Source organism: Canis lupus, chromosome 33 (genome assembly GCF_003254725.2).
Source record: "Canis lupus dingo isolate Sandy chromosome 33, ASM325472v2, whole genome shotgun sequence".
In the NCBI taxonomy this organism is placed as follows: Eukaryota; Metazoa; Chordata; class Mammalia; order Carnivora; family Canidae; genus Canis; species Canis lupus.
In genome coordinates this window covers 25151642-25172978 of record NC_064275.1, presented here as the reverse complement: position 1 = coordinate 25172978, position 21337 = coordinate 25151642, and the positions used below count along the sequence as shown (strand labels likewise).

Genomic DNA, 21337 nt, shown 5'->3' with positions numbered 1-21337 from the left:
TTGTTAAAATTTTGTTTTAAAGTTTTGCATCTGTGTGATGAGGAATTTTTGTCTATTGTTTTTTTGTAATTTCTTTATCTGATTTTGCTGTATGAGTAAAGCTAGCCTTTTAGAATGAATTGGGAAGTATTCTTACCTCTTTAGTTTTTTGGGGAAGATTTTGTGTAGGCTGGGTATTATTTTTTCCTTAAATGTTTTTTGGAAATTCACCAATGAAGCCATCTAGTCCTGGAGTTGTCTTTTGGGTGCATTTTTTTTCCTACCAATTCCATTTGTAGCTATATGGCTATTCAGGTTATTGGTTTCTTTTTTATTGTACTTTGGTATTTTGTATCTTTTAGGGAATTGGACCATTTCATCTAAAGTGTCAGATTTAAAACCATAAAGTTGTTTGCAATAGTCCCTAATTATCCCTTTTAATATCTGTAGAGCTATAGTGATGTCACCCCTCTTCCTGATATTTGTAATTTGCGTTTTCTTTCTTATACATACTTATACGTACTTATACTGCCCAAAGGTTTACCGACTTTATTGATCTCAGGAAAACCAGCTTTGGTTTCATTGATGCTCTTTGTTGTTGTTGTTTTCTTTTCTTTTTTTTTTTTTTTGCTCTGTTGTTTTCTGTTTTGTTGATATCTACTTTAATCTTTATTATTTACTTTCTTTTGTTTGCTTTGGATTTGATTTCCTCTTCTTAGCTTCTTAAGGTAGAGGCTGAGGCCACTGGTTTGAGAACTTTCTTATTTCTTTCTTTTTTTTTTTTTTTTTAATTTTTATTTATTTATGATAGTCACAGAGAGAGAGAGAGAGAGAGGCAGAGACACAGGCAGAGGGAGAAGCAGGCTCCATGCACCGGGAGCCCGATGTGGGATTCGATCCCGGGTCTCCAGGATCGCGCCCTGGGCCAAAGGCAGGCGCCAAACCGCTGCGCCACCCAGGGATCCCCAACTTTCTTATTTCTAACGTAGGTGTTTTGCACTATAAATTTCTCCCTACCATCTTCTTTGGCATATCCACAAATTCTGTTGTGTTTCCTTTTTCACTTAGTTCAAAATACTAATTTCCTGTTTGATTTCTTCTTTGCTTCTTGGATTACTTAGTTTTTAGATATTTGGGGATGATGTTCCAGGAGCTGTTTCTATTACTGATTTTTATTTTAATTCTATTGTGGTCAAAACATACTTTGTATAACTTGAATCTTCTGGAATTGATTCAGACCTTTATGGCCCAGAATATTGTCTATTTTGGCAAATCTTCCATTTGTACTTGAAAATAATTGCTGTTATTGACTGGAGTGTCGTATAAATGTCAATCATGTAAGGCTGGTTGATTATGTTATTCAAATATACTGTATCATTTGCTTTTCTGCTTGTTTTCTTAATTATCAACAGGAGTATTAAAATCTCAGATTATAGTTGTGGATTTATCTATTTCTCCCTCTTCTATCAATTTTTGCATCATTTATTTTCAAGCTGTTACTATGGGCTTAAACATTTAGGATTTTTAGGTCTTAATTAAGTGACCCATTTTTTATTATGAAATGGCTTTCTTTATTCTGGATGACGTTGATGACATTCTTTTTGCTTTGAAATGTACTTTTGTTTGATATTAATAGAGCTACTGGACTTTTCTTTTAATGGTTCAAAACATACATCTTTTTTTCATTCTGTTACTTTTAACTTGTTTGTATCTTTGTATTTAAAGTTCATTGCTTGTATCCAGCACAGAATTTGAGCCTACTTCTTATCCTGTCTCTGCTGTAAGTTGGAGTGTTCAGACTATTTACATTAATGTTATTGATATAGGGATCCCTGGGTGGCACAGCGGTTTAGCGCCTGCCTTTGGCCCAGGGTGCGATCCTGGAGCCCCGGGATTGAATCCCATGTCGGGCTCCCGGTGCATGGAGCCTGCTTCTCCCTCTGCCTGTGTCTCTGCCTCTCTCTCTCTCTCTCTGTGTGACTATCATCAATAAATTTTAAAAAATGTTATTGATATAATTGTAAAAGTCTCTGACCTTGTTACTTTCTATTTTACCAACTGTTTTCTTATCTTTTTTTTTTTACTAAGTATTTTTTATGATTCTATTTTTCTCTCCTTGCAGATTATTAGCTATAATTCTTTGTTTTGTTATTCTAGTGGCCACATTATGGGTTATAGTCTCTGTCGTTATTGCAGTTTACCTTCACATAATATTATGCTGCTTCATGTATAGAATAAGAACTTATATACATGCATTTCTTCATTTCTGGTTTTTATGTTATTGTTTTACTCATAAACAAATTGTTAATTAAATTGTTATTTATTCAATTATTATTTAAAGACAGTCAAATAATAAAATATTTATCATTGCAGTTACCATTTCGGATACTTTTTATTCTTTAGGGTAGATCAGGGATTGGCAGTGTTTCTGAAAAGGGACAAATAGTAAATATTTTAGGTGTTGTGGGTCGTATAATCTTTTTTTGTAGTTACTCTGCCATTATAGAGCAAGAGCGGATATAGAACAAAGATAAATGATTGTGACTGATTTTCAGTTCAGCTTTACTTACGAAAACAGGTAGAAGGCCTCAAAAGTTGCTGAACTTTGGTATAGTTTCTTATTTCCATCTGGTATTGTTTTCTTTCTGTCTGAAGAACTTCCTTTAACTTGTGCATGTATGTCGGTGTGTGTGTATATACACATGATTGTGCAGGTCTGCTGGTGATGAGTTCTTAAAGTTCTTATTTGTCTGAAGACATCTTTATTTCTCCATTGTTGTTGAAAGATATTCTTGCTGACTACAGAATTCTACATTGATGTTTCTTTTTTTTATTTCAATGCTTTAAGCTTGTTACTCTACTCTTTCTTTCTTGCATTTTAGTTTTTGAGAAGAAATCTACTATCATCCTTATCTCCCCTGCCCCCCTGGCAGCTTTTAGGATCTTATGACTGGTTTTGAATACTTAGATTAGATAGTACCTTGGTGTAGTTTTTTGTTTCTTGTGCTTGGAGTTCTTGGAGCCTTTTGAATCTTTGTGTTTATAGTTTTCATCAGGTTGGAAAATTTTCTGCCATTAATTAGTAAACTATTTTTTTCTGATTCTCTCGCCTCTTTTGGGGATTCCATTCACACATATAGTAGATTACTTGAAGTTTTTCCAGAACCCACTGACACTTATCTAAAAATGTTTTTATTTTGCTTTTATTCCTGAAAGGTATTTTGTACTGGTTATGTAATTCTGGATCGACAGAATTCAGGACTTTAAAGATTGTGTTTTATTATTTTCTGGCCTATAATTTTCTTCCAACAATTGGTCAAATTACTCAAATTATTATTCTCCTCTATGTAAAGTATCATTTTTTTCTTGGATGATTTTAAGATTTTATCTTTGTGACATACTTAGTTGTGGTTTTCTTCTGTAATTTTCTCACTTAGCTTTTGTTGAACTTTTTTTTTAAAGATTTTTAAAAAAATATTATTTATTTATTTATTCACGAGAGACACAGAGAGAGGCAGAGACACAGGCAGAGGGAGAAGCAGGCTTCATACAGGGAGCCCGACGCGGGACCCGATCCCAGAACCCCGGGGATCGTGCCCTGAGCCAAAGGAAGACACTTAACCGCTGAGCCACCCAGGTGTCCCTTTTTTTAAGATTTTATTTATTTATGAGAGACACACAGAGAGAGGCAGAGACACAGATGGAGAAGCAGACTCCCCACAGGGAGTCTGATGTGGGACTTGATCCCAGGACCCTGGGATCATGCTCTGAGCTGAAGGCAGATGCTCAACCATTGAGCTGCCCAGGCATCCCTGTTGAACTTTTTAATAAATTTATATTTGGGAAAATTTTTGCCATTATTTCTTCAAATAAATTTTTTCCTCCATTATGTCCTTGCTCTCCTATGGCACTCCAATTACAAATATATTGAACCTTTTATTTTTCTCACAAGTTCCTGAGGGCTCTGTTCACTTTTCTTTTTTTTTCTTTTTTTCAAACTTCAGATTGGATAATTTCTGTTGATCTGTCTTCAAGTTCACCAAGACTTTCTTCTTTCATATAGGTTCTACTTAAGAATTTTTCATTTCAGGTCTTCTGCTTTTTAGTTCTAGAACTTCTGAGTAGTTCATTATTTTATAGTTTCTTTGTATTACTACAATTCCCTATCTTTTTGTTCATTATGAGGATATTTTCCTTTACATTGTGAGCATACGTGTAATAGCTTTATTAAAATTCTTTTTTTTTTCTAGTTCTAAAATCTGTATCATTTTGTGCTTCATCTTTGTTGATTATGTTTTCTCTTGAGAATAGGTGTGACGTTCCCTGTTTGTGTGGTGAGTGATTTTGTATTCTAACCTGAATATTGTGAAAGTTTTGTTCATAATATTCTCTTTTTTTATTTCTAAAACTCTCAGGAGTTTTTACTACTTTTTAAAAGCCAGTAATTTGGTGCCTGGGTCAGTTAAGCATCTGCTTTTGTCTCAGGTCATGATCTCAGGGTCCTGGGATCATGCCCTGCATCAAGCTCCCTGTCCAGCTGGAATCCAGCTTCTCCTTCTGCTCCTCCTCCCCTCCCCACTTGTACTCTCTTCCTGTCTCATTCTCTTTCAGTCAAATAAATAGAATCTTTTTTTTTTTTTTTTTTAAAGAACAATAATTTGTATTCACACCATCGGCTCTGGCCTATGGTGGGCAGCCATTCAAAACTCAGTTATTTTTGCCCTAGCTCTTCTGTTTTGAGTCAGCCTTACAAATGCATAGTTAATTGTTTAGCCAGTGATTGGGCTAAGTTTATGCCTAGAATTTAGGGCTCCTTCATGGTGATTTTTTTCTCCTTCTTTGATTTCCCCTCTTACAGTCTAGCAGCTGCGGTTGTCCCAGTCTTTCTAGTTTTTCAGGCTCTCATTCTGCAGCTTTTCTACCCGTATTTTACTTGCTGTAAATAGCTTGTAATGTAAACTGGGAACTTCCCTCAGGATAAAAATCATAGGATCCTTTAACTCATGTCTTGCCATTTCTTTAAACATCAAATGACAATTTAGGACTGAGTGAACTGAAAAGACCCTCAAGGCTCAAAAATTCTACACTTTTATGAAGAATCGTATAGAATAATCCCCTTGGAGAAGAACAACATATGAAACGACATACAACTAAGGATGTGTCATAATTAGATAAATGGTTTTCCATTTCCTTACTAGGAAAACCAAATCAATATGGATGCATTAATGAAGCACAAGATAATTTTTATTATTCTTGGAAAAAACAAAAACAGTTATGGCTCTTCTTTTCCTAAAGGTTACATGTTAACTTTTGTTCCTGTTCTTTGGGAGTCTCCCTTCATATTTAGTTTCCTATAAGAGACTGACCTTATTATCCAGTGGCATTAATCAAAGTTTATGGACCTGAAAATCTTTTTTCTTATGCAACAGACTTGAGATTCTTTGTAATCCAGAGTCCATTTTTAAATTTGAAAGCCAATGAACTAGAAGTTTGTGTGAAAGATTTTCTGTCTTCTGGTAAAAAAAACATTACTTTAAAGATGCAGATAAGCAGATGCCATTTTAAAAGTATTTTCATAGCTGGAGAACTTTTAGAAGACAAAAATGCAGGGCCTGTCTTGGCATTAATGTGAGAGTTTTCACTAAGAATCATTAATTTGTTGTCTTTCTACAATTTAGGCCGTCAATGAGGAGAATATTGCCTTTTTGAAGAAGAAAGTGGTAGAACTAGAGAATGAAAAGAAAGCTTTGCTTCTTAGTTCTATAGAGCTGGAAGAGCTGAAAGCTGAGAATGGTATGTATAAATGACAACTGTAATTCTCTGTCTTCTTAGCTCACATGTACCTCTGCTTTTATCACTATACATATATAACATATAGATTTCTGGATTCTATGACAATAAAGATCTTAGCACAGATGGTAGTTATTGAAGATAGCATTAATACACAATAAACAAAGCACCATGTCCGTGTTTATGTAAGTATAACATTTTATATTATGGGATATGCTGCAGGATGTCTGTATTATATTTACTTCGGAGTGGTCAAGGGATCTTTTCAGGAGCATGGCTTGAATAGGAACTAATGGAACTAATAAGAGGGCGAATTTTTAAATAGCAAAATGAAGAAAGAAAGGACATTCCTGGTAATAAATTTTGGGGATGAGATAACAGAGATCACTATAAATAAAGGTCCAAAAGTAGAAAACATTTTGGATTTTGCTAATACTAATATACTACTTAGAGCCCTATCCCTTTCCCTGAGCCAGGCTAATTCTTAATCATCTTTTAGGCCTCAACTAGGATATTATGTTTTTCAGAAGTTGATCCTGTGATCCTTGTCAGTTGGATTAAATTTTTGCGCCTCACTAACATTCTTGACTTTCCTTTAACATTGTATTAAAATCATCTGTTGGGATCCCTGGGTGGCACAGCGGTTTAGCGCCTGCCTTTGGCCCAGGGCGCGATCCTGGAGACCCGGGATCGAATCCCACATCGGGCTCTCGGTGCATGGAGCCTGCTTCTCCCTCTGCCTATGTCTCTGCCTCTCTCTCTCTCTCTCTCTCTGTGACTATCATAAATAAATAAAAATTAAAAAAAAAATAAAATAAAATAAAATCATCTGTTTATGTTTATATTTTATAAACTCTTCAGAGATAAAGTATAAGCCTTTCAAGGGTAGGAACCATTTTTCTTTTTCACCTTTGATTTACCTTTTACCAAGAACTAGTGCAGTCCTTGGCAAATAGTGGCTGCCAAATAAAATTTTGTTGGATTGAACTACAAAAACAGCATTTTGTTCTGGTAGACTATGTGTGAATAATAAAGAAAAAAGACATAACTTCCTTTTACTCATCACTTACTTCACAAGAACCTTAATGGTTATAGTAACATGTAGTTAATAGTGCATTAATGATCTATTTTATCCATGATAAACTACACTACTGTACAGCTTTATCTTCGAAGAGTGAGAATGAATACCAAATAAAGTTTGTAAAGACAGTATTTCCACCTTAACCACTTTTCAATTCTACTAGGCTCAAAACACTGGGGATTATATATCTTTGTTAGACAAAGATATTCTCACCATTGTTGATACATAACGCCGCAAATTCAGCTCATTATTCAACCCACTTAAAGCACTTTTCTGAGACCTTATCCATGATGCTTATTTTGCAGTTTTGCAAACAATGCTTATCACTGTCATGTAGCTTGTTATAGTTTAGAGGTGTTACAAGTTCCATTCTCTTTGCTTTTTCCTGCAGGGATCACTGGCCTTAAGATTTTCTGTATTGGTTTTTGTGTTTGGTGTCAGGTTACTTGTGCTTTGTGTGTCATACTTTGTTCAACTCACCTTTTGTACTTCCATTTCTGCCACTGTACCTCTTCCCCAAATAATCTTGTGAGGTGTTTGAACACATCATATACCATTTTGAATTCATTTGTTTCTTGAGTTGTCATTCATTCATTTAACAGATTTCTGGGGTACCTGTTCTTTGTGCCAGGAAGTAATCTAGTTGCTGCAGATGCTGCCCTGAATATACTAGAGAGGAAGAGAGGAAGATAGGCCATAAATAAGTATATAACTATTAGGATAAAAATAAAATAGGTAAGTGCAAGTATGCATGGGGGAAGAGGAAAGCAGCATTAGAGTGATCACAGTAGCCCTCTCTGTTAACTTGAAACCTGAATGCTGGAAAGGGGACAGCCATGCAAAGAGGCTGAGCAAGGAACATTCCAAGCAGAGAAAAGAGCAATGCAGATTATCATGAGATCTGAATAAATTTGATATGTTTGCAGACAGAAGTAAGACCAGTATTTTGGGAGTTGAGTGAACAAAAAGGGGCAGTGCAGAAGAGGAGATTGTAGAGTAAGTGGGGTAAACTCATGAGAGCCCATGTAGGTCATGTTAAGACACCTAGATGTAGTGTAAAAAATATGTGCTTATTTTCCTTTAATATATCTATCTTAGCTTCTCAAGAGAGTATAAACTTCTTGGGGGCATATTAATAATCAGTATTTTTGTCCTCCAAGGTATACTTTTTTTTTTAATTATTAAATTCAGTTAGCCAACATATAGTACGTCATTAGTTTCAGATGTAGTTTTCAGTAATTCATCAGTTGCATATAACATCCAGTACTCATCACATCATGTGCCCTCCTTAATGCCCATCCCCTAATTAGCCCGGCCCCCCACCCACCTACTACCCTTTTTAAATGTATGCATTAAAATAGAACATGGGATAGAACTTGGGAGACTGGATTATGATCCCAGCTCTCTGTGAAATAGCTGTAGGTCATGTCATTCTTTGTTTCCTTATATTTTCACTGAGGAGATGGATAGCTCTGTTCTAGTGCTAAACTTTTTTTTTTTTTTTTTAAGATTTTATTTATCTATTTGACAGAGAAAGTGAGTGAAAGAGAACACAAGCAGGGGGAAAGGCAGAGGGAGAAACAGGCTCCCCACCGAGTCAGGAGCCTGATGTGGGGCTCGATCCCAGGACCCCGGGATCATGACCTGAATGCAAGGCAGATGCTTAACCAACTGTGCCACCCAGGTGCCTCTAGTGCAAAATTTGACATCTTTATGAAAGAATATTGAAGACATTTATGTGCTATATTAATGTAAAACATACACACACACACACATATATATATATATTTTTTTAAGATTTACTTATTTTTGGGAAAGATAGAGTGTGCATGTGAGCAGGCAGAAGGGTGAAGGGAGAGGGAGAGAGAATCTCAAGCAGACTCCCCGCTGAATGCAGAGCCCAGTGCAGGGCTCAATTCTAGGACCCTGAGATCATGACCTGAGTGGAAATCAAGAGTTGGCCGCTTAACTGACTGAGACCCCCAGATGCTTCTAATCCTAATGTAAGATGTATATTATGAATACAGTAGCATTATTGATAAACCAAAGCAGACTTATCACCCTAGAAGTCCCAAATTATACCACAAAAATAGCTGCTACTTCTGGTGTCCTTCTCCTTTAAAACCCTCCACTATTTATATACTTCACTCAGATTAATTATTATTACCTAGCACCATTCTTTTTTTTTACCATTCTATCTTATATCTCATCTTCTCTTGCCACTTTTTTTTAATAACATAAACCTTTTATCTTCACAAAATTATATTTATTTCCTCTTGATTATTTCATGCATCTCAGATAGCCTCATACACAATCATGCCTCTGTTTTCTCAAACACTCTACATAAATCATCTAAGGATATTTATTTTGTGACTTTCAGAAAAACTATCTTCTCAGATTACTCTCTTGGAGGCTCAGAATAGAAGTGAAGAGGCAGATAGAGAAGTCAGTGAGGTAAGTGATATGTTCTTAAAATAACCAAAATGTGAACTAGATCAAGAGGAATTAGCTTCAAACCTAAATGTTTCTGCAATTTTCTGATGTTGACTGAGCATTACATTACCTAGAAAGTGAGATCTATTTAAGAAAGTCATAATGGTTATTATTTCCCATTTAGTCTTCCTCATTTCTGAATATTTGGATTTTTTAAATTTGTCTTGAACCAGAATGCAAGTACAGTAGCCACTTATTTGGGATTTGAGAATCCCTTTCTCATAGTGCATTATTTATCTCAAATTCTTTGCCCATCTCAGAAAAGTTTCACAGTAAGATTAGACAAAATCTCTAGTTCCCCTCCATTAAATTGGTATAGGTTCATTTTAGATTCTATTAAAAAGGGAATTTTTGAAGAATGGTGCTTTTTATAACCTGAAAATTACCACAAGAAATGTGTGGTTCTTTAATATTCTGTTGATTTAAGATTATTGTTAGCTGTATTATGTTTAAGTACCTTTATTCTTCCAATCAAGAAGTCAGTGATAGAGTCATAAGTGGACTGGAGGAATAATATAACTTTTTTTAACAGAAGTATCGCTAAAAAAGGTATCTGCTTAATTATTATATTAGAATTCTTAAAAGAAACCAAATAGGAAGTATGTATATATGTAGAGATTGATTTTAAGGGAATTTGGCTCATGCAGTTGTAGAAGCTGGCAAATCCAAAATCTAAAGGGTAGGTAGGCCAGCAGGCTAGAGACCCAAGGAAGAGTTACAGTTTCAAGTCTGAAGGCAGTCTGCTGGCAAAATTCCCTCTGTTTGGAGGTGGTCAGTCTTTTTTTTTTTTTTTAGTTAAGGCTTATAGCTGATTGGATGAGGCCCACCTATTTTTATGGAGGGTAATCTACTCAAAGTCTACTGATTTAAATGTTAATCTCAGCTAAAAAAAATACCTTCAGAGAAGCATCTAGAATAATATTTGACCAAGTATCTGGGTACTGTGCCTTAGCCAACTTGACAATTAAATTAACCACTACTTTTGTATTCAGTATCTTTTCATGGGGCTACTGACTCTGTTCACAAAATTGGCAAAAGGAAACTAAATTTTGAAAGTTGTAGCATTATATGGATACTGGCAGAATAAAAATCTTGTTTGACCACTCAGGTACTTAATGTGGGGCTTAGAGCTCTAGTGTCTAATGAAAACAAGATAACATAGATCGAAAAGAGGAACAGATAAGAAAGATGGTAATCTCTTAAGAAAAAGAAAAACAATACCAAAAAGGAGAACAAATAAACAGAGAATAATGAATGAATGGGAAAAAAAAATATACAGAAATTGCAAAAGGAAAGGTGCCTAAGATAATCCTTCGAGATAAGAGAAAATGAGTAGAAAAAGTTCATAGAATGTGTAAGCTCAGCCAAAAGGGGAAGACTAGTATTAGAAAAAAGTAATGAGAGTGGCAAAAAAAAAAAAAAAAAAAAGTACTCTGGTTCTCTGTCTTATAGTGGGTAACTTTGATTTTTCACTTGAACCAAAAAGTTGATTGAATTCTATAGGTATTGTAGGGAGTAACAGAGGGTGTGACCAAAGGAAGGAGGAGAGTGAATGAAGTAGCATGACAGAAAAGAGGAAATAAGTATACTTAAGGCGAGAGAGAGAGAGAGAGAGAGAGAGAGAGAGAGAGAGAACGAGAACAAAAAAGGAATTACATAGAAGTCTTCTGGCAGAAGTGATACCTTGACTATATTAGGTCTTTAACGTATACAGAGATGGATAAAATAAGAATGTGATATGAAGAAGTTATAAAGGAAATTTTTTTTTGTGCTTAAATTCTGTGTTTAGTTTTAGTCTCCAGAAATTTGAGTATGAATGCAGAGAGCAAAGAATTTTGAATGATTAAAAATGATGCTTATGAAAATGATCACCTTTCTTTAAATAATTTTGAAATGATGAATATTTTTTTCTTATTCAGTGGCTGAAAATGTTACCAACATAATAGCATATACTCATTGAATACTTGCTATATGCCAGTTTTTGCTAGTAAATGGCGGAACTCAGATGTGAATTTAGGCAATTGAGCTATAGAGCTTGTACTCTTGGCCACTACATTATTTGACAATCCTATGTTTTTTTTTTTCTTCCTATAAAATTGGATTTTTTCTGGGAAAAAAATGATGCTGTTGGCAAAGGTGGAGATTTTATTGTGTACACTATCCCCAAACTCATTTAGTAAAATTCTAATGAAATTCATCATCATTGAAATAATGTATATGGATTGAGCAGTCTAACACAGTTATTTTTGTAATAATAATGGTAATTATTTTGTCAAACAAATCTGTAATTTCTTACCCAAGCCTCAGCAGAGCTCCTTTTTTGATTATTTGATGGTGCTAATTTATCTTAACCTACTTGTTTGATAATCTCCTATCTGGTAATGGCTATCTTATTTACTAGTTCCATCTCAGTGGATAGCTTAGGAAAAAGAATGTTATAACTTCCTTTTTGGTATGAGATGAAACAAAATTTAATCCATTTCCTGCTTCTCTTTTAAGTAGTTCTTAAAAGAAACACATAGGAATTTTAATCCAAAGAAAAAAAAAAGTTTATCAAGTAAGGGATATCCAGAAAAGGAGTTCTAGGTTACCATAGGTGTTATGAATGTGGCTTGACCTCAGTAGGATTGACAGGGTACACTCAGAAGTCCCAATTTGGGAAATAAAAACTGATTTTAAAAGTATTTAGCAGTTTTATGGTAGGAAGTTTGAACTAGAAAGTTGCAGGTTTTGAAAAATGCATGAAATCCAAGTTTTTCTTACAAGACATCTGACTGAGGCTTTTCTTTCTTTTTTTAAAAAATAGACCAGTGTTGTTGATGTTACCAGGCTCGATAGGAGCAGCTCTTCTGCTGAAGAAAGTGGACAGGATGTCCTAGACAACACATTTTCTCAGAAACATAAAGAACTGTCAGTTTTACTGTTGGAAATGAAAGAAGCTCAAGAAGAGATTGCATTTCTTAAGTTGCAGCTCCAGGGGAAAAAGGCCGAGGGGGACCCTGAGGTCCCTGACCAGAAGGAAATGAAGCAGACAGAGAGTGAAGGAATACCTACAGTTAGCACGAAAATATTGCCTGAAGATACAGGGCAACATTTTCCTTCAATGCCACATGAAGAAAGCAGTCTTCCAACAGTTGAAAAAGAAGAGCAGATGAGTACTAAACATCAAAATAGAACATCTGAGGAAATACCTTTAAATGACACCGGGATGGAATTAAAATCAACGAAGGAAGATGGTGTTGACAAACCCCCTGCTGCTGTACCAGGAATTTGTCAGTGTCATCAGGATGAGTTGGAAAGGCTAAAAAGGCAAATTTCAGAGCTTGAGATAAGCTTTCGTAAAGCAGAAGAAATCTACGAGGAAAGTTTAGATGAGAAAGCTAAGGAAATCAGCAACCTAAACCAGTTGATTGAAGAATTGAGGGAAAATGCTGAAAACACCAACAGTGCATTCACTGCTTTGTCTGAAGAAAGAGACCAGCTTCTTTCTCAAGTGAAGGAACTTAGTGTGGTGACAGAACTGAGGGCTCAGGTACAACAACTGGAAGTGAACCTTGCAGAAGCAGAAAGGCAGAGAAGATTTGACTATGAAAGTCAAACGACTCATCACAACTTGCTTACTGAACAGATCCACAGTCTCAGCATAGAAGCAAAATCTAAAGATGTGAAAATTGAAGTTTTACAGAATGAACTGGATGATATACAGCTTCAGTTTTCTGAACAGAGTACACTGATAAAAAGCCTGCAAAGCCAGCTGCAGAAGAAGGAGAATGAAGTGCTGGAAGGAGCAGAACGTGTGAAGGATATCTCAAATAAGATGGAAGAACTTTCCCAAGCTCTTTCACAAAAGGAACTTGAAATAGCAAAAATGGATCAACTCTTATTAGAGAAAAAAAGAGATGTGGAAACCCTCCAACAAACTATCCTGGAGAAGGATCAGCAAGTGACAGAAATCAGCTTTAGTATGACTGAGAAAATGGTTCAGCTTAATGAAGAGAAGTTTTCTCTTGGGGTTGAAATTAAGACTCTTAAAGAACAGCTGAATTTATTATCCAGAGCTGAAGAGGCAAAAAAAGAGCAGGTAGAAGAAGATAAAGAAGTTGTTTCTGGCCTTAAACAGAATTATGATGAGCTAAGCCCAGCAGGGCTCCTAAGTAAAGAAGAACTTCAGCATGAATTAGATCTTGTAAAGAAAGAAAGTGAACAGAGAAAGAGAAAGCTCCAGGCAGCTCTTATTAACAGAAAGGAACTTCTGCAGAGAGTCAGTAGATTAGAAGAGGAATTGGCCAAAGTGAAAGATGAATCTACAAAAGAGATCCTGTTCAATGAGCGTGAGAAGAAGGAAATGGAGGAAGATAAAGAAAGCAAAAAAGGCTCAGAAAAATGTGTGACTGCTAAGTGCCAAGAAATAGAAATTTCTTTAAAACAGACCATATCTGAGAAAGAGGTGGAATTAGAACATGTAAGGAAGGATTTAGAAGAAAAGGTAGCCACTGAAGAACAGTTACAGGCTGTGATCAAACAGATGAATCAGAACTTGCAAGAAAAGACAAACCAAATAGACTTGCTGCAAGCGGAAATCATTGAAAACCAAGCAGTTATCCAAAAGTTAACCACAGGTAACAAGGACGTAGGTGATGGAGACTCAGCAGTGCCTGTAAAAGAAACAGTGGCGATCAGCCCACCTGGTGCAGGTAGTGGAGAACGCTGGAAACCAGAACTGGAAGAAAAGATACTGGACCTTGAAAAAGAAAGAGAGCAACTTCAAAAGAAGCTACAGGAAGTGTTAACCTCTCGAAAGGCGATTCTACAGAAGGCACAGGAGAAAGAAAGACATCTTAGGGAGGAGCTCAAGCAACAGAAAGAGGAGTATAATCGCTTACAAGAACAGTTTGATGAGCAGAGCAAGGAAAATGAGAACATTGGAGACCAGCTAAGACAACTCCAGATTCAAGTAAAGGAGTCTGTAGACAGAAAACTCCTGGGCATTGACCAGCAGGATCCAGGCTCTTCCACTCAAAGTTTAAAAGAACCTTTATTCAAAACCGCAGAGCAGCAACCTGCTCAACTTGTTTCAGAATCTGACTTGGTTTCTCATCCTAGAGATGCAGATTCTCTGCAAGGCAGTACTTCTGTTGCCCAGATTAAGACCCAGCTGAAAGAGATAGAGGCTGAGAAAGAGGAGTTGGAATGGAAGGTTAGTTCTGCAACAAGTGAGCTTACTAAAAAATCCGAAGAGGTATTTCAGTTACAAGAGCAGATAAATAAACAAGGTTTGGAAATCCAAAGTCTGAGGACAGCATCCCATGAAGCTGAAGCCCATGCAGAAAGCCTGAGACAAAAATTGGAAAGCAGCCAGCTAGAAATTGCTGGATTAGAACATTTAAGAGAATTACAGCCTGAACTAGATGAACTGCAAAAACTCATAAGCAAAAAGGAAGAAGAAGTTAGATACCTTTCTGGACAGCTTAATGAGAAAGAAGAGGCCCTTATGAAAGTACAGACAGAGATAATGGAACAAGAGGATTTAATCAAGGCTCTGCGTACACAGCTGGAAATGCAAGCTAAAGAACATGATGAGAAGATAAAGCAGTTACAAGTGGAACTTTGTGAAATAAAGCAAAAACCAGAAGAGACTGGAGAAGAAAGTAAAGCAAAGCAACAAATACAGAGGAAACTACAGGCTGCCCTTATATCCCGAAAAGAAGCACTAAAAGAAAACAAAGGTCTCCAAGAAGAGTTGTCTTTGGCCAGAGATACTATTGAACATCTCACTAAGTCTCTGGCAGATGTGGAAAGTCAAGTTTCTACTCAAAATAAAGAAAAAGATATATTCTTAGGAAAGCTAGCTCTTCTTCAGGAAGAAAGAGACAAGCTCATTACAGAAGTGGACAGATCTTTAATGGAAAATCAAAGTCTCAATGGCTCTTGTGAAAGTCTGAAATTAGCTCTGGAGGATCTTACTGAAGACAAGGAAAATTTAGTGAAGGAAATTGAATCTTTGAAATGTTCTAAGATTGCAGAAAGCACTGAGTGGCAAGAGAAACACAAGGAGTTACAAAAAGAATATGAAATTCTTCTGCAGTCCTATGAGAATGTCAGTAATGAGGCAGAAAGGATTCAGCACGTCGTGGAAACTGTGAGGCAAGAGAAGCAAGAACTGTATGGCAAGTTAAGAAGCACAGAAGCAAACAAGAAAGAGGCAGAAAAGCAATTGCAGGAAGCTGAACAGGAAATGGAAGAAATGAAAGAAAAAATGAGAAAGTTTGCTAAATCTAAACAACAGAAAATCCTAGAACTGGAAGAAGAGAATGACCGGCTTAGAGCAGAGGTACACTCCACAGGCGGTACATCTAATGATGGTATGGAAGCACTTCTTTCTTCCAATTCCAACTTGAAAGAGGAACTAGAAAGGATCAAAACAGAGTATAAAACCCTTTCTCAAGAGTTTGAGGGTTTAATGACCGAGAAGAACTCTCTAAGTGAAGAGGTTCAAGATTTAAAGCATCAGGTAGAAAGTAATGTAATCAAACAAGGTAGCCTAGAAGCCACTGAGAAACATGATAACCAAAGGGACGTCATTGAAGGAGCAACACTGTCTGTCCCAGGTGAATCTAATGAGCAAGACTCTCAGAACACGAGCACAAGGCCTGAAGATTCAGAATCTGTTCTATCAGAAAATAGTGCCAAGAAGCTTGATGAAAGTGAGAATGTCAGCCCACGTGATGAAATTAATAACTACCTTCAGCAGATTGATCAGCTCAAAGAAAGAATTGATAAGTTAGAGGAAGAGAAGCAGAAAGAAAGGGAATTTAGCCAGACTTTAGAAAGTGAGAGAAGTGGTTTACTGAGTCAAATATCAGCAAAGGACAATGAACTAAAAGTGCTTCAGGAAGAAGTAACCAAAATAAACCTATCAAATCAGCAAATACAAGAAGAACTTGCCAGAGTTACCAAGCTAAAGGAGACAGCAGAAGAAGAGAAAGATGATTTGGAAGAGAGGCTTATGAATCAATTAGCAGAACTTAATGGAAGCATTGGGAATTACTATCAGGATGTTACAGATGCCCAAATTAAAAATGAGCTACTAGAATCTGAAATGCAGAACCTTAAAAAGTGTGTGAGTGAATTGGAAGAAGAAAAGCAGCAGCTAGTCAAAGAGAAAACTAAGGTGGAATCAGAAATCCGAAAGGAATATTTGGAGAAAATACAAGGTGCTCAGAAGGGACCTGGCAATAAAAGTCATGCAAAGGAACTTCAGGAGCTCTTAAAAGAAAAACAACAAGAAGTAAAGCAACTGCAGAAGGACTGCATCAGGTACCAAGAGAAAATTAGTGCTCTGGAGAGAACTGTTAAGGCCCTAGAATTTGTTCAGACTGAGTCCCAAAAAGATTTGGAAATAACCAAAGAAAATCTGGCTCAAGCCACTGAACACCGCAAGAAGGCAGAAGCAGAATTGGCTAGCTTCAAAGTACTGCTAGATGACACTCAGAGTGAAGCAGCAAGGGTCCTAGCAGACAATTTCAAATTGAAAAAGGAACTTCAGTCAAACAAAGAATCAGTAAAAAGCCAAATGAAACAAAAGGATGAAGATCTGGAGCGAAGACTGGAGCAGGTAGAGGAGAAACACCTGAAAGAGAAGAAGAACATGCAAGAGAAACTGGATGCTTTGCGGAGAGAAAAAGTCCACTTGGAAGAGACGTTTGGGGAGATTCAGATTACTTTGAACAACAAAGACAGGGAAGTTAAGCAACTTCAGGAAAACTTGGATAGTACTGTGGCCCAGCTTGCAGCTTTCACGAAGAGCATGTCTTCCCTCCAGGATGATCGAGACAGGGTGATAGATGAAGCCAAGAAATGGGAGAGGAAATTCAGTGATGCTATTCAAACCAAAGAAGAAGAAATTAGACTCAAAGAGGAGAATTGCAGTGTTCTAAAGGATCAACTTCGGCAGATGTCTATCCACATGGAAGAATTGAAGATCAACATTTCCAGGTAAATGGGTAACTTTTTAGCTCTTCTAAAAGTAACTGAAGGCAAAGAAAGTCTCTATGTTTTATTCCTTTTACTATAAAGGGACTAATTTTGTCTTAAATTTCCCTAGAAGCTATATTCTCTTTCACTCCTGACTCTGGAATTTTTTTTTTTTGGCACTGACTTTTGGCTAGTATGAAGGGGAAAAATCCATGTCTGCTTCTCTTCCCATCTTTTCATTGAGAGATCTGTTTGCTTTCTCCCTTTCTTTTCATTTTCATTTCCACTATCTTTGTCTGGATTTTTATTGTGGTACTCCCAAGTGATTGCTTTAGACTCTTTCATTCATTCGTTCATTTATGGATTTTATTTATTTATGAGAGACAGAGAGAGGTAGACACACAGGCCGAGGGAGAAGCAGGCTCCATTCAAGGAGCCTGATGTGGGACTCGATCTCAGGATGAGCCGAAGGCAGACGCTCAACCACTGAACCGCTGAGCCACCCAGGCATCCTTGCTTTAGCCTCTTAAATGATCTCCTCTTTTCCCTGTATTTGATACCAATTCATACTGCATGAGAGTTATTGTCTTCTAACTTCAATTTTACATTACTTTTCAAGCTCAGGAACTAACATTGCCCCCAATACTGGGTACTCCTCCACTTTTAATAGGATTTTTCTCCTCTGGTTTCCTCAAGGTCTGTAATTCCAAGATTATTCCTTTAAGGAGCTAGACATGAGCTTGTCTGGTGCAAAGTAAAGTAAAACAGGAGAAAAAAACTGCTTTTTAGAGTGATACAGAGTCATGTTACTAAAATAAACAACATACTTTGGAGTTTTATGACTTAAATACCCTTAGATGCACTATACTTTCAATACAGAACATCCAGTAGAACTAACCTCTTTTCATTAAAAGGATAAGTACCTTTAATTATGAATACTGATTTGTCTGTAGGTCTCAGTAATGTTGTATATATTCCTTAGGCACCAAGTAGTTTTTCCTTGTTATCTAATTAATAATTGTCTCTTTTTTTCCAGGCTTGAACATGACAAGCAGATTTGGGAGTCCAAGGCCCAGACAGAGGTTCAGCTTCAACAGAAGGTCTGTGATACTCTGCAAGGGGAAAACAAAGCACTTTTGTCCCAGCTAGAAGAGACTCGACAACTGTACCACAGTTCTCAGAATGAATTAGCTAAGTTGGAATCAGAACTTAAGAATCTCAGAGACCAGTCAATGGATTTAAATAACTCTTTAGAAAAATGTAAAGAAAATAAAGAAAATTTGGAAGGGATTATAAAGCGGCAAGAGGCTGATATCCAGAATTGTAAGTTCAATTATGAAAAGCTAGAGACAGATCTTCAGGCCTCCAGGGAACTGACCAGCAAGCTGCATGAAGAATTAAACATGAAGGAGCAGAAGATTATAAGCCTGCTTTCTGCCAAGGAACAGGCAATCCAAGTAGCTGTTGCTGAACTGCATCAGCAACATAATAAAGAAATTAAAGAATTGGAAAACCTGTTATCCCAGGAGGAAGAGGAGAATGTTGTCTTAGAAGAGGAGAACAAAAAAGCTGTTGATAAAACCAACCAGCTTATGGAAACACTGAAAGCCATCAAAAAGGAAAATTTGCAGCAGAAGGCTCAGTTGAATTCCTTCGTTAAATCCATGTCTTCCCTCCAGGATGACCGAGATCGCATCGTAGGTGACTACCAACAGCTGGAAGAGCGACATCTCTCTGTCATCTTGGAAAAAGATCAACTCATCCAAGACGCTGCTGCTGAGAATAACAAACTTAAAGAAGAAATTCGATGCTTGCGAAGTCATATGGATGATCTCAATTCTGAGAATGCCAAATTAGATGCAGAACTAATCCAATATAGAGAAGACCTGAACCAAGTGATATCAAGAAAGGACTGCCAGCAAAAACAACTCCTTGAAGCTCAACTTCAGCAGAATAAGGAGCTGAAAAGTGAATGTGCCAAATTGGAAGGAAAGCTGAAGGAGGCTGAGGAAGCAAAGGAGGATCTTTGGAGGTCCTCTCTTGCTCTAGAGGAGGAGAAACAAGGTTTGTCTAAAGAGATTGAGAGCTTAAATGTATCTGTATCCCAACTAAAGAGACAGTTGACAGCCTTGCAAGAAGAAGGAACTTTAGGAATATTTCAGACCCAGTTAAAAGTAAAAGAAGAAGAAGTACAGAAGTTAAGTACTACCCTTTCTTCCTCTCAGAAGAGAATTACAGAACTGGAAGAGGAATTGGTTCATGTTCAGAAGGAGGCTGCCAAGAAGGTGGGTGAAATTGAAGATAAACTGAAGAAAGAATTGAAGCATCTTCATCATGATGCAGGGATAATGCGAAATGAAACAGAAACTGCAGAAGAAAGAGTGGCAGAGCTGGCAAGAGATCTGGTGGAGATGGAACAGAAATTACTCTCAGTCACCAAAGAAAATAAAGATCTCACCGCACAAATCCAGTCTTTTGGGAGGTCTATGAGTTCTCTACAAAATAGCAGAGATCATGCCAAGGAGGAGCTTGATGAACTGAAAAGGAAATATGATGCCAGTCTGAAGGAGCTGGCACAGCTGAGAGAACAGGGCCTCTTAAGCACAGAGAAAGACACTCTTGTCTCTAAAGTTGCCCTTTCAGTGAACTCCACTGAGGATAACAGCTTGCCTCACCTTGAGAAACTTAACCAACAGCTTCTGTCCAAAGATGAGCAACTACTTCACTTGTCCTCACAACTAGAAGATTCTTACAACCAAGTGCAGTCCTTTTCCAAGGCTATGGCCAGTCTACAGAATGAGAGAGATCACCTGTTGAATGAACTGGAGAAATTCCGCAAGTCGGAGGAGGGGAAGCAGAGGTCTGCAGCCCAGCCTGCAACCAGCCTAGCTGAAGTCCAGAGTTTAAAGAAAGCTATGTCATCACTCCAAAATGACAGAGACCGACTAGTGAGTGTCTGGTTCTCTTTCCGATCTTTGTTTGAGGGTTTTTGAACCTTTATTTATTTTTTTAAAAGATTTATTTATTTATGAGAGACAGAAAGAGAGAGAGGCAGAGACACAGGCAGAGGAAGAAGCAGGCCTGCCACAGGGAGCCCGATGTGGAACTCCATCCAGGATCCCAGGGTCATGCTCTGGGCCAAGGGCAGATGCACAACCGCTGAGTCACCCAGGTGTCCCATGAGCCTTTCTTTAAAAATGTTCGTTTCTATAGAAAAGGATGAGCACATTCTCACACATATCACCTGGGCATTTGAGGTCAGTGTTATACATCCCACAGTTTGTTTGGTCTTAGAGAAACACACAGACGTTGTTTAAATTACTTTAAATCTGCCATTACCATTTAAAAACAATAATGAATTTTCTTTGCACAAAACTCTCCATTGGTCATGAAAGGACTAAGAGGTGGAGGCTGTTTTATATATTTTATCCACACATGTAAATATTTCTAGAATTTGTCTTAGTTTAGTTGAAGGTATTGGGGTGATTCACAGTGACAGTTTAGCCTTTAGGTCATCTGGTAGAATTAAGGGTAGAGAGGACTCAGCTTATCTCATGTATAACTCAACCCTAATTTGTCACAAAAAAGAATAAATGTAAAAAGGGTTAATTTTAAAAAGTTTAATACCCAACTTGTTTTCAGTCTGAGAGAAAGATAAGAAGGATCTCTTATGCTAAAATTTTGCTTTTAGTAGGATGTAGTCATTTAATCCAGGTTTTTTTCCTAAGAACTTCCAGGTTATCAAGATTCAGAAACAAAAACTGGAACATTGTAAACCGCCAGGTCCCACTTCGTGAAATTACTGTTTTTCATGACAGTTCTTAACTCTGTTAAGGCCATGTACTTAGGTGAAATAAGAAATAAATTGAGCTTCAAAAGGCTGGATTTTCCATTAAAAAGTGACCAGTGTCCAGAATATGAAAATTCTAGTTAAGATTAGCCTGAATAAAAAGATCATTGCCCCTAACTAAAAAGTCTTGTTCTAATTTTTCTTTTTCTTTATAGGCAATGTATTCATTC

The 21337-nt window shown here is 36.9% G+C and overlaps 2 protein-coding genes across 10 annotated transcripts in view; one reads left to right on the top strand and one right to left on the bottom strand.

Annotated features, from left to right (window-relative positions):
• Nucleotides 1-21337, top strand: part of GOLGB1 (golgin B1) — a 97524-nt gene that overhangs the window by 43910 nt on the left and 32277 nt on the right. For all 9 annotated transcript variants that reach the window (XM_035709852.2, XM_035709849.2, XM_035709854.2 and 6 more), the window contains 4 exons: nucleotides 5658-5772; nucleotides 9231-9304; nucleotides 12150-17338; nucleotides 18354-20265. In XM_035709852.2, coding sequence (XP_035565745.2) covers nucleotides 5658-5772; nucleotides 9231-9304; nucleotides 12150-17338; nucleotides 18354-20265 — 7290 coding nt within the window. The remainder of the gene's footprint in view (nucleotides 1-5657; nucleotides 5773-9230; nucleotides 9305-12149; nucleotides 17339-18353; nucleotides 20266-21337) is intronic.
• Nucleotides 1-21337, bottom strand: part of EAF2 (ELL associated factor 2) — a 189162-nt gene that overhangs the window by 166066 nt on the left and 1759 nt on the right. The gene's annotated exons all lie outside the window — the stretch shown is intronic.